Source organism: Octodon degus, unplaced genomic scaffold (assembly GCF_000260255.1).
Source record: "Octodon degus isolate 3935 unplaced genomic scaffold, OctDeg1.0 scaffold00298, whole genome shotgun sequence".
Lineage (NCBI taxonomy): Eukaryota > Metazoa > Chordata > Mammalia > Rodentia > Octodontidae > Octodon > Octodon degus.
The window spans coordinates 87,587-100,436 of record NW_004524874.1 but is presented as its reverse complement, the minus strand read 5'-3'; the positions used below and the strand labels follow the sequence as shown (position 1 = coordinate 100,436).

At 35.3% G+C, this 12,850-nt stretch overlaps 1 protein-coding gene across 5 annotated transcripts in view; it reads left to right on the top strand.

Moving 5' to 3' along the window:
* Fxr1 (FMR1 autosomal homolog 1) overlaps nt 1-12,850 on the top strand; it is a 66,758-nt gene that overhangs the window by 42,706 nt on the left and 11,202 nt on the right. For 4 of the 5 annotated variants that reach the window (XM_023707553.1, XM_023707552.1, XM_023707556.1 and 1 more), the window contains exons 8-12: nt 888-1,058; nt 3,325-3,403; nt 7,219-7,328; nt 9,046-9,132; nt 10,818-11,025. In XM_023707553.1, the coding sequence (XP_023563321.1) occupies nt 888-1,058; nt 3,325-3,403; nt 7,219-7,328; nt 9,046-9,132; nt 10,818-11,025 (655 nt within the window). The remainder of the gene's footprint in view (nt 1-887; nt 1,059-3,324; nt 3,404-7,218; nt 7,329-9,045; nt 9,133-10,817; nt 11,026-12,850) is intronic. The other variant, XM_023707554.1, reaches the window with a different exon arrangement.

Here is a 12,850-nt window from a genome sequence, read left to right as displayed (position 1 = left end):
CTTTTTCCACTGAGCCATCTCCCTGGCCCCCATTGTAACAACTCTTAAAGCCTATCGTTCATTGCTCTCTGTCCTGTCTTCAGTTTTTCTGTTTTCTCCTATTTATTTCTGCTCTATTAGGATACTTGTACATTCCCTTACTCTCATACTTCCCAGAAAAGATAAGGCTGTATACACAATTTTGCTTAAGAGAATAGAGATATGTTTATCTTTGAAATAAATTTATGAATATTCCCATTTAATTTAAAAATTCCAAACGTGGTATGTAAATACATTTTGACACAAGTGTCACAAGAATTGCAGAATTTATATTTAAAAGTTTTTAACATTATTTGAGGATTTTTTGTCTTTGAGATAGGGTCTTGCTGTGCAGCCCTGGCTGGCCCTGAGCTCATTTTGTAGTACTCTAGTCTGGTCTAGAACTCCCAGTAATCCTCTGCCCTGCACCATCTTAACTTTTTAAATGAAGAGTTGAGTACTGTTGTTACATTATTAATCTCCAGAACTTCACATATTTTAAAACTGAACCTGGCTTGTTTAAAAGACAGCTTTCAATAATTTTCTGCTTTTAGCCCCAAGATCATGTGCTGCTTTTTTTCTACCTTTGATTACTGTAGCTAGTTTATTATGGCAAGAGGAATCTTAACATATTAGTAATTTTTTAGAAAACGTATTTCATATAGGATAATTTTCTGAGTTCATCTGTGTTGTAATGTGTCAGAATTTGCTTCCTTTCTAAGGCTGAATGATAACTATTGCATATCTCATCGATGGGTTGGCACTTGGTTTCTCCATCTTGACTATTGTGAATATTATGCTGCTATGAACACGGTTATACAAACATTATTTTCATTTCATAATATGTTCTAATATGTCTCTTTTACTAGTGCACAAAACAACTTGCAGCTGCTTTTCATGAAGAATTTGTTGTGAGAGAAGACTTAATGGGCTTGGCAATAGGAACACATGGTAGTAATATACAACAAGCTAGGAAGGTTCCTGGAGTTACCGCTATTGAGCTAGATGAAGATACTGGAACTTTTAGAATCTATGGAGAGGTAAGTTGCTACTTTGGCTGATTACTATACAGTAGTGACAAGTTATTTTTTCATTCTGTTTTATCTGGAATTTCATTTGTCAGTAGAACCTCTTTGTTTAATAAATTAGCCTGGTTATGTATTGTCTTTTCCTCTTGAATCGGATTGTTTTGGTACATTTTAGATGCACATCAAGATCGTACTCAATATCATTTGTACCAATACATGGTAAACTTGCTCCTCCACCCTTCCCCTAGCCTCCCTTCAACCCCTCCTCCCCTATCCATTTACTAAAGCTTTGTTTCTGTTTTTCCCTCCTTTTCTCAGTTAAAAAACTCTCTCCCCTGCCTTTTCCCTTCTCCATAGAAACATTTTTTTCCTATTTCACAGTATCTTACACATTTTGTGCTTTATTTAAACCAGAGAAACAGTGGAGTATTTACACATGTGTGTCCAATTTATTTCATCTAAGTATGGTTTCAGGGTGCATCCATTTATAGCTAGAAATATCTCAAGCTTATCCTTTATAACAGAGTAGTACTCTATAAAAGAACCACATCATCTTTATCCATTGGTGATGTTTACTTGAAAAGTGACCTTGGAAGGCTGAGGAAGGCGGATCACAGTTCAGGGCCACCCTTGGCTACATAGTATACTCAAGGCTGACCTGGATTACAGTGAGACCCTCTCTCAAAACAACCAAAATAAAAGTGGACTAAAGTTGATTTTATTTGACTCAGGTTTACTGGTTAATTTAACATTTTAGAAGTTTTTCTTAACAGCCTATCACTAGCCTTTTTTAGTTTTTTTTTTTTTTTTTTTTTCTTCCTTTTCCTGTTCTATGTTTCTTACACACACTTTGTCACTTTTTACAGTATTGGAGGGTCAGATGCAGGACCATGTTTGTGCTAGGGCAGGTCCTTTAGCACTATGCTACATTACCAACTTAGCTATTCAAATGTGTTTTTTTTTTTGTTTTTTTTTTTCCCCTCTTTTGGGTGCCAGGGTTCTAATTCAGGACCTTGCACTTGTCAGGCAGGTGCTAAGGTTGCCAAACAATCTCTGTGGCTTCAAATGCTTTTTGAATGCTTACTGTGTGTCAGGCATTGGCAGTAATAAATAGTATACAATAGAAGTTTTTATGTAATTAGAATTTGAATTATACTTTGCCATTGATTGTCAGATTTGGAAGGATATTAAGTGAGTAAATGAAACAATATGTGCAGTTCTTCAGACTTTGCCTTGAGACTATTCTTCATGGTAGAGTTAATTTCTTACTTGTTTTTAGATTATGGAATTCTAGATCTTAATGACTCAATTTGATTACTAGAGTAGTTCTGAATAGAGACTTCATGTTCGTAGTTCTCAAGGGGGATAGACTATACTGCTTGAGTTAGAGTCCTGTCTACCAATTAGAGTGGGCTTGGGCAAGTCATGTAAACTTCCTGGTGTAATGTCCACGTTATAAGATGACGATGTTTGACTTAGGTTATAAATATTAAATCCACCTTTTTTGTATGCTAGGAATTGAACTCAGGGCCCTCCTTGTACCATGCTCAGCAAACTCTTACTACTGAGCTATACCCTTAGTCCTGAGTATGTCTTTTATTTAAGGTTCTTGTTGGATATTGCATGTGATGTAGTAAGCACATAGTGAATCTGAGCTTTACTTATTAGACATTAAACTCTTTAAGAGAAAGTAACTATTACTCAGATGTATAAAATTGTATTTAGAACAGATAATGCGTTATCAGTAGGGTACATTTTTAAAGCTAGTTCTTTTTCTTTTTTGGTGGAACCGGGGATTGAACTCAGGCCCTTGTGCTTGGCAGGGAAGCACTTATTCTACTGAGCTAAAGCTAGATTCTGCAAAAACAATTTTTAAGATCATTTCCAATGTTGAAAATTAAGTTAAAGAACAACACAGTTTAGAATATTTGAGTAATTTAGCAGTTACCTGGAGAAATATATTATAGAGGGTATGGACCAGTACAACATATTTAAGATTGGGTTATAGTTTGACTACCCAGCTATATAAGTAATTTGAACCATTATTCTCTCAGTTTATAAAAAACTTTAATGATGTTTAACATTTTTTGGTTTTAGTAGTTCTGCCTGGCCTTTTCGCCCCTCAAAATATTGTGAATTAGCTAACTGAGGTGTCAGTCCAGGAGATTGAGAAGAATCTTCCAATGTATTGCATTTCTTTTCCCCTCCATATTTTTCTTTTTGGATTATGGGTTGCTCTAGGATTATAACAGAACTTTGTTTATTTTTTTCCATATAGAGTGCTGATGCTGTAAAAAAGGCTAGAGGTTTCTTGGAATTTGTGGAGGATTTTATTCAGGTTCCTAGGAATCTTGTTGGTAGGTAATTCTTTACTAAATATTAAGTTAAACATTACTTAGTTACTTGTAGTCAGTTAATTGAAAGTGAGTTTTATAGGCTGTTACTTTGTTCTACTTTTAATGTAGAAAAGAAATTTAGGTTGCAAATAACTTACTGTCTTTTTAGTGATAACATTTTATGTGACTTGTACATTGTTGTCTTGTTAAAAAGAAATGGTGTTTTCTTCTATACAGGCTGACCTATTATATTCTTGTCATTTCAGTTTTTCTTGTATCTTCTCCTTAGAACTTTTTTTTTCTATTTTCCTCTTTTTATTGTCTTTTCTTTCCTTTTTTTTTTTTTTTTTAAATCATTTTGTGTCCCCAGTACTTCTTGATGAGGTGTTTGTGATAATTTTTTCCTTTTGTTTAGTGCAGAAGAAAAAGTAACTGGACTAACAGTAGGGTAATAAGCTTCTACACAGTAGGCCCTGAATAAATAATAATTGCTTTTTGCAAAGGCATAGAATAAGGTAAGATGTCATGGGTAGGAGAAAAAAATGATGGTGTTGATACAGGAGGGGAGGTGTCACGTATTGTTAATTAATGAAAACCATTGTACTCATGGATTATAAGTAAAGTAATATTTGAGTTGAAGCTGTGATGAAATAAGCATTTAGGTTGGGGTGAGTTAATTTGGTGGCACTGTTATTATTGTGCCTCTGTTTCTTGAACCATAGCTATGTGTTTTTAAGTGGTATTTGAGGCAAATGCAAAGACTTTATGTTTTTAGTCTTTAATGATTATCCTAAATAATATAAAAAGCATTAACATTGTAAAGTTTTCTTAGGAGCGGTATATATTCTTGTTTCCCTTTGTTTCATTTCAGCCCTTTGGGTTTCATTTGTGTAAGGAGGCCAGCTTACCCTTTAGGAAGTAATTTCCTAGCAGTAGGTGTTTCATTAGTCACATACAGTAAAACAAGTATAAACTATAGAATACCTCATTCTTAAATGTTTGACTTGGCCACTTAAAAGTAGTATGCTTGGGTGGAAAAAAAAAGATTTATCATGCAAGAATATGTTTCTTTGAATTCATCTGTTGGTAGGTGAAGCATTTAGTAAAGAGGTTTTTACTTGGATAGGTGTTCTGCCTAGACACTTGCATAGGTGTGGCATTCTCCCAGTTATCCTAATTTTTTTTTTTTTTTTTTTTTTGTGGAACTGGGGATTGAACTCGGGCCCTTGCACTTGTCAGGGAAGCACTTATTCTACTGAGCCATCTCCCCGGCCCCCTCTCCCAGTTATATAAGTTCTACCACAATAGTTCTTGGTACATCATTGTTGGCCGTAGACTGGTCTGTTGGAGAGATAAGTTGAGATGTTAAGATTGAATAAGAACTTGAAGGATTTTGCATAATTTTAATATTAAGATACAAAATGTCAGATCACCTCTGGGAAAGAGCTTGTTTTAGGAAGAGCTTGTTTCAAAAAAATTTTGTTTATTTAAATCATACCTAAGTATTGACACCTATCAGGTATTAATGTAGATAGCTGTGTAGACCATAGAGAACATAATTTTAGTTTGTAGTAAGGTTCCCTCGCTAAAAATGATTTGATGGTGGGTTATGGGTAGGAATAAGACTTGAAGCTGATAATTCTAAGAAAATAGCTTTGATCTAAGAGTTCATAGTATTGTTAATTATAAGTAAAAATCCTTGATACTTCAGGAGTAAGGAACTTACGCATATTTTCTCTGATTCTTAGTACAATGATGTGAGTCCATGTTGTGTGTGTTTTCTCTTGTATCTTGGCTCTTGGTTTCTTTTGGTGATAGGGATTGTGTGCTCTTTAGGAAATACGTGTTACTAGCATATTGATAAGACAGCACACTTTGGAAGCATAGGAATTTGTATTGGTTTTCATATATAATAATACTATGTTTTCTTCTAAAATGTTTTATGGATGAACCAGTCTTTTGAAAAATGGTATGTTCTTAGTCCAAGTGAAAGAGAAAAAGAGGAATAAAGGGAGTGAGAACCACTTAGTGGGTAAGTTTCAGAGAGGATTTCCATTACTTAGTTAAGTTGTGGAGTGTGACCACTGCTGTCTTAACCAAGTCAGAGGAAACTATGTTCTGTGAACATTGATGTGAAAATGGATCAGCACCTTTCATCTCTTAGAAAACACCCTTAATCACCTCTTTACTCTGTCCCTTCAGCATTTATACTCAGTGCTCAATTTATACTACAGGTCTGCTTCAGTTTGTCAATGTGCTCTGGAATTTAAACTGTGGAAATGATCAGTTAAAATATTGACGGTCTCTGGTGGTCCTAAATAAAACCTGCAGGTAGGTCCCCGCCCAGGACCCCAGAAGGGTGATGGAAGTTTACTTGCTGCTGGGATAGTTCACATAAAGGAAGTGACAGATTCTGGAGGAAAGGATTGTGCTCTGTCGACCTGGTTTTTCCTTTTTCGAAAAGACATTTGCTTATTTTTAGCAGGGGCAAGAATGGAGTTGCTGCTTTTGAGCATCACTGTGTTAACAATCACTGTTGCTTTTGTTCTGCTAGGGCTTCTCAGAGAAGAGACACATCATGTGATTTCCCTGTCCTGTTTTTTTTTTAAACCTGTTTCTGCTTTTAAGTTTAGGGTTATTAATAGGGAAGGAGATTTGAGAGAGAATAAAAGAGTGAGGAAATCCCATCATAGTGTGTTTTATATATCGACCAGGTTTTTATTCTCATTGGTCTTTTATTCATTGATTAGTGAAAGTTTTTCTTACAAGCGTACAAAAGCATGTAACTTGCATTTTAAACTCCTTTCAACCAAATTAGTTTATGCTTTTGTGAAAACGATTTAGTAAAATTTATTGGGGATGCAGACTTCATAAAGGGGTTACTGTTTCAGACAATGGTAGTGAACTTCTGGCACATGTGCTGTCCTGGGCTGTTCATCTCATTGAAAGCTGCAGAAGGCTTGCCATCCCTGGTCAAAGGGATGCATTTGTTCCATATGGTGAAGATTACTAGAATATTGACTTTGGCTAGGTGACAGTCCCCAGTGTTGCTTCGTTATCTTATGTTGTTGAACTTTAGAGAGAGAGTACATTTCTTTGAGAGTCTTGTTCCTCTTTGAGCTTCTCTTTTGATTGTTGAATGTTTAATAACTGCTACTCGGCAGACTTACAATTTGAGTATGGAGAAGGTAAATAATTTATATTGTGTTATTTTACAATATTTCATACCTAGCAAGACATCGAGCATATCATGCGTGTTGTAAGTACATACAACACGCATACTTACTGGTGCAACGTACAATCTTTGTTAAATGCAAACATATCTTAGGGTGTTAATCTAAAATTAAGTTGTGTATCTTTTGGATAAGTACAGACTTTAAAATGAAGACCAGATTGATAATTTATTTCTGTGAATATAATATGTAAGTGAACAAATGGATAAGGTTAATGCTGAATTTAGTTTTCTCTCCTTTTGTGTTATAAAATGCATTAGAATTGATACTTTACAAACATGAGTCAGATAGGACACTTAAAAATATGTTTTGAAATGAATAGGTTGGGATTGATATTTAGCAAATGTGAAATTAGGATGTTTTAAATTAATACATATCAAGAATTTCTAATGCATGAGTAACATTGTCAACCTGAGTAACAGGCATACTGAAAGAAAAGTTTCAGATTAAGGATGAAAATGCCTTGGTAATCTGTAGGTGATTTTAGTTGAAAGTAAAAAGGTAGAATTTTACTTGATTATAATTTCATCGAAAATCATAATTTGAGAGTGTTCACATGATAGAATTGCTTTTTAACTTACATATTTTTTTCTCTTACTAAAGGTAAAGTGATTGGAAAAAATGGCAAAGTTATTCAAGAAATAGTGGACAAATCAGGTGTTGTTCGGGTGAGAATTGAAGGAGACAATGAAAATAAGCTACCTAGAGAAGACGTAAGTTTTTTTGAAATTGTCCAAAATTTATTGTAAAGAAAAAAAAATCATTAAAGCATAAACATAAAAAATATTAGCTATGGAAGAACAAAATAGCACCTTATTCCACATTAGAAAGAAAAAAAAAAAAGACCAAGTGTGTAAGAAACTAGATTAATTAAAGGACTGAAAGAAAAGATCTGTCCTCTTTGAATTTTATACTTAGCAAACATATCTTGAAAAATAGAAGATTTAAGTTTAAAAATCAATGTATTTGCCTAGGGAAATCATGTTGGAAATACTCTTTTTTTAAATGTATTTAGTACAGGGTCTCACTACGTAGATCAGACTCGTAGTGATCTTCCTGTTTTCAGCCTCCCAAGCACTGGGATTACAGGTGTGCCACAACGCCCAGTCTCCATCGCCCTCTTAGCATGCTCTTGGGGCTGGGCCTGCGCAGCACACTGGGGAACCAGCCCCTGCACTCTGTCTCAGCAGGCACTTTAGTCTCCTGAGCTATCTGGCTGGCCCAATAGTTAACGTCTTTTGGAGTGCTTAACTCTTGTGTAGTAGGGTGCATGTGGTTTTTGTAGTATTGTATAATGCACTTAATAAAGAAGTTATCTTTTAATTGTGGACATTGGGTTCTTAATTGGTTTGTCAGTACTTTTTTAAAAAGCTAGTTCTTGATACAGAACTTTCAGTTTGATTGTCTTAGAACAATTTATTCTTTTAAAAGGTATAGAAATTTGATACTCAGCAAATGTATTAAGAATCTTTGATGATGGGCCGGGGAGATGGCTCAGTAAAATAAGTGCTTCCTTGGCAGGCACAAGGGCCTGAATTCAATCTCCAGTTCCACCAAAAAAAAAAAAAAAAAAAAAGAATATTTGATGATACTGTCATTGACCTTTTTTTAGTCTGAAAGAACTAATCATGTCTCTCTTCTTACATGTTGATACTTGGTCCAAAATTCTGTTGTTTTTATAGATTACCTCTAAGGAGGATCACACACATTTGTGGGTAGAATGGTCAACTCTATTCTTGTTTGAAGCTTTGTATGCCTGAATATAAGCCAGAGACTTTCTCTGAAATTATGTTCTAGAAAGCACTACACTTAAAATTGGCTTCAGTTACAAACAATAACATATTGCTTGGGGTAGGGCATGCTAACTGTTACATAGAATCAGTATTATAAAAGAGAGGCTGTGTGGTGTTGCAGGCCTATAATCCCAGCATTCAGGAGGCTAACGTGGGATGACCAAGTGAGCTCAAGGCCACCCTGAACTACATAGTGATTTCAGGGTTAGTCAGAACTACACAGGAAGACCCTGTCTCCAGAGAGAGATTCAGAGAAAGATTAAGAGATGTACAGATGTTTAGGCCAGATACTTACCAAATACTGAACTTTTTGACACATTTCACAAATGTGAACAGCTTACTGGAAATCTGAGTATTTCAATCATACACATACACACACACACATCTTGATTAGTAGATGTAATTTGCTCTGTACTTCTGTAGCTGGGTGTGGTAGCACATACCTGTAATCCCAGCTCTTTGGGAGGCTGAGGCCAGAGGATTGCTGCAAGTTGGAGGCCAGACTGGGCTGTATAGTTAGTTCAGGAGCAACCTGAATCATACAGCAAGACGAAAATGTTTTCCAAATTCTATAATGCTTATCTGTCTAGAATTATGTTAAAATATTAAATATTGAGGGCATTGTGTTTTCTTACAGGGGATGGTTCCATTTGTATTTGTTGGCACTAAAGAAAGCATTGGAAATGTACAAGTTCTTTTAGAATATCATATTGCTTATCTAAAGGTTTGTATACAATTTATAATTTTTATATCTTCTTTGCTGCATTTATACTATATAACTGTTAATTATTCACTGCAAACAAATTAAGTGGTTCACACATTAAACTTTTTTTTTTTTTTTTGCTGTGTCTGAGATTGAACTCAGGACCCTGCACTTGCCAGGCAAGCATTTATTCTACTGAGCTATCTCCTTGGCCCAAACATTTCATATTTGTTGGTAACTTTCAAGTATCTGGCTGTCTTTTAGTTTCAGTTTGCTCAGTTTTTGTTATAAGACAAAGTGAATAAATATGCTTTACCATAATAAAATGGCTTTATAGTATATGCGTGCCCATTCTGACCTTTTAAATTTCTTATTAAGAAATGGTCACTTTAGTGATCATTGAATTTGAGTGTCATCACTTGGATACTTGTATGTTCTATAATTTCTTATACTTTTACTTTCATCCTCTATGTGCAAAAAGGATCCACAGACCAGGAGTATCCTTTTTAGGTTTTCTTGGTAACTTTTATATCCTTGGTGTATTTATATTTGAATCAGCTACTCTATCCTCTAAAATGCCATTAAGTTCTTTATATGTCCCTAGGTGTTGGTTGGGATTGAATCTAGGATGTGTGTGTAAGCAAGCACATGACTGCTGAGCTACATCCTCAGCTTTTGCTTGGTAATTAATTATTTTGAGTAACAATAAAGAGCAAGGAAATTTTAGAAAAAGTAACCCCTTATAAATAGTAAACCTTATAATTGTTTTTGTCTTTTTTTTAATGTATTTAATACAGGGTCTCTCACTACACAGATTGGACTCATAGTGATCCTTCTGTTTTCAGCCTCCTAAGCACTAGGGTTACAGGCTTGTGCCACCAGAACATTATAATTCTTATTTGCTATTCTTGCTTTTGTTTTCCGGTTTAGAATATAGTATCACCATGTGCTGTCTGCTTCTCAATAGTATGGTTTCCATCTAATTGTATATCATCACTGCTGAATAATGTGTTGAAAGAACCCTGATGACCTTTTTTCTTTGAATTTCATCGTCATTTACTAGTTTCATTTCAGACTGGCGTGCCAAACTTAGCTTCTAGAACTCTTTGTTTACTTTTAGTCAAGAACTTTTAGATATTGTAATATGACTCAGTTTCTGAATGAAGTCTTGTCCCAACTCAGCTTTCACTGCTTTAATGAGAAAAGTATTAATAGTACCTTTCATAGATAATATCTGAACTTTAGTGATGGGGGGAGTATCAGCAGCTGTCAAGCTCAGGACTTGGCACTTGCCAGCCAGGGGCTTATGCCACTAAGCTTTCTCCCCAGCAGTACTTGTACTTTCTTTAACAGAACGTTAGCATTTCTAGGGAAAAATCTGATAACACTATATAATTAGTAGCAACTTAATGAGTTAATACTATATGTTAAATGTGTCTGTGCAGGAGAGTCCATATCTCCTTTTACATTGTATGCTTTTAGCAGTGTGGTTGGCATATACTAAGGCCTTCTATAGATGTTTGTTGAATTAAGTCAGCAAATAACTTTATAAATTGTGTTTATTAGGAACACAGTGTTGCTGTACCAAGTAAGTATCTAAGGTGATGGACTTTTTCCCTTTGGTAGGGAGTACAATTTCAGTTGTAGGTTTTAAGAAGACAAAAGCACATGAAAAAAGATTCACCCTTCTTTTGTTTGGTTTATAGGAAGTGGAACAACTAAGAATGGAACGCCTGCAAATTGATGAACAGCTACGACAGATTGGTATGGGTTTCAGACCTTCTTCCACCAGAGGGCCTGAAAAAGAGAAAGGATATGCCACTGATGAAAGTACCGTCTCTTCTGTACAAGGTTCTAGGTCTTATAGTGGAAGAGGCAGAGGTCGTCGGGGCCCTAATTACACCTCCGGTTATGGTAAAAAATATTTTTTATTTTTGCAGTTGTATTGGTTTTAATTTAGGTGCTCCAGCACATTTTACATAATTTACCATTCTAGCTTGGCTTTCAGGATGGAAAGCAGTTCTGAGGTACATATCTTAGTGATGTAAGCACTGTGATCCTGATGGTTTTCTGACTTTTAATAATGATACCTAAAGTACTTAGTGTACTTTATGTTTAATGATAGTAAAAGGTTTGTTGTCTCCAGGAACGTAGATAGCATATTTTTGAAGAAGTGAAGCGTATTTTTATGTTGGTAGTTCATAATCTTGTTTATTCTAAAGGTTCGGATGAATACATACACACATAATATGGTTTTCCAAATAGTCCTCTTGGGCCGGGGAGATGGCTCAGTGGAACAGAGGGCCTGAGTTCCATCCCTGGTTCCACAAAAAATAAAACAAATAGTCCTCTTAACAGTCTTACACATTTTTCCAGTATCATCTAATACAAGTGAATAGTAGAGCTAATGGCAAGACCAAAATTGAATATAGTGGATTTTTAGTAGCTTTTAAGATATACATTGACTCTTATTATATTAACAAACCGTGTTACTATTTTTGTGTGTAGTAGTATTTCTCCAAAATGAAACACTTGAAAAGTCAAAACCTAATCAGCATTTTATGAATTAGCATTTTTATAAAATGTATTTCACTGTGTGGATAGGTGTTAACCTCTAATAGGAAGGCGCTGATGGAGTGGTGATAATTATTTAGGATTAGAGTTAGTAATTCTTGAATCCTAAATTCTCACTTTTCAGTTTTGGAGTTTTTTTACAGTGTACTTATATTCCTGTCTTAACGATGACCTGATTCTCCCTCCGTATCTTTTTTTTTTTCCCCCTTTGATTTGGTTTGGTTTAGTTTGTTTTTTTGAGACAGAGTCTCACCTTATAGTTCAGACTGGCCTTGAACCTAGCTAGCTGGAATTTGTGTCAGTCTACCTTCAGCCTCCTGAGTGCTGGATTACATGCATGCACCACCATATCTGGCTTGCTGTCTTTTTTCTGCTTCCTGTGTCCATTGTGTTTTGGAAGATATCTTGTAAACCTTTACAATTTAGGTTTTATTTTTTATTTTATATTTTTGGCAGAACCGCTGGGATTGAACTCAGGCCCTTGCGCTTGCCAGGGAAGCACTTATTCTACTGAGCCATCTCCCTGGCCCCTTTATGTAGGTTTTTAAGAAAATAGAAGGGCTGGCCTGATAGCTCAGTGCACTAAAGCACCTACTTAGGCAGAGCTCAGCAGCTGGGGTTCAGTTCCTGGCATGCTGTGCCAGCCCCGCCTGTGGGGTATACTGAGAGGACATTTGAGAGGAGTGGTGGCACGCGCTCCTGTAATCCCAGCACTTAGGAGGGTGAAAAACAGGATCACTAAGAGTCCGATCTACAGAGTGAGACTCTGTAGACCCTATAGGCCCTGTACTAAATACAGAAGAAAAAACAAAATTAAAATAGAAACTGCAAATTTGTAGTATGCAAATTCTGGATCCAGATTTCATGGTTAAATCATGTAATGAAGTCAGAGTTACATTAAATTTACTCTGTCATTTGTTATTGAGTTGGGAGATTAAGTACTTTTCCCTTCAGTGTCATCCTTTTGTCTGTATGTATATATATATAATTTTCTCATCAGTAGATTATTTAGTGTTATTATCCTGTTTTTAAAAATGTTTGTTCCATGGGTAAAATTTCTCCTTCTACTGTCCTGTTTTTAAAAATGTTTGTTCCATGGGTAAAATTTCTCCTTCTACTGTGTTATTTTCTCACTAACATAATAGTTATAACAGATGTAAATCTG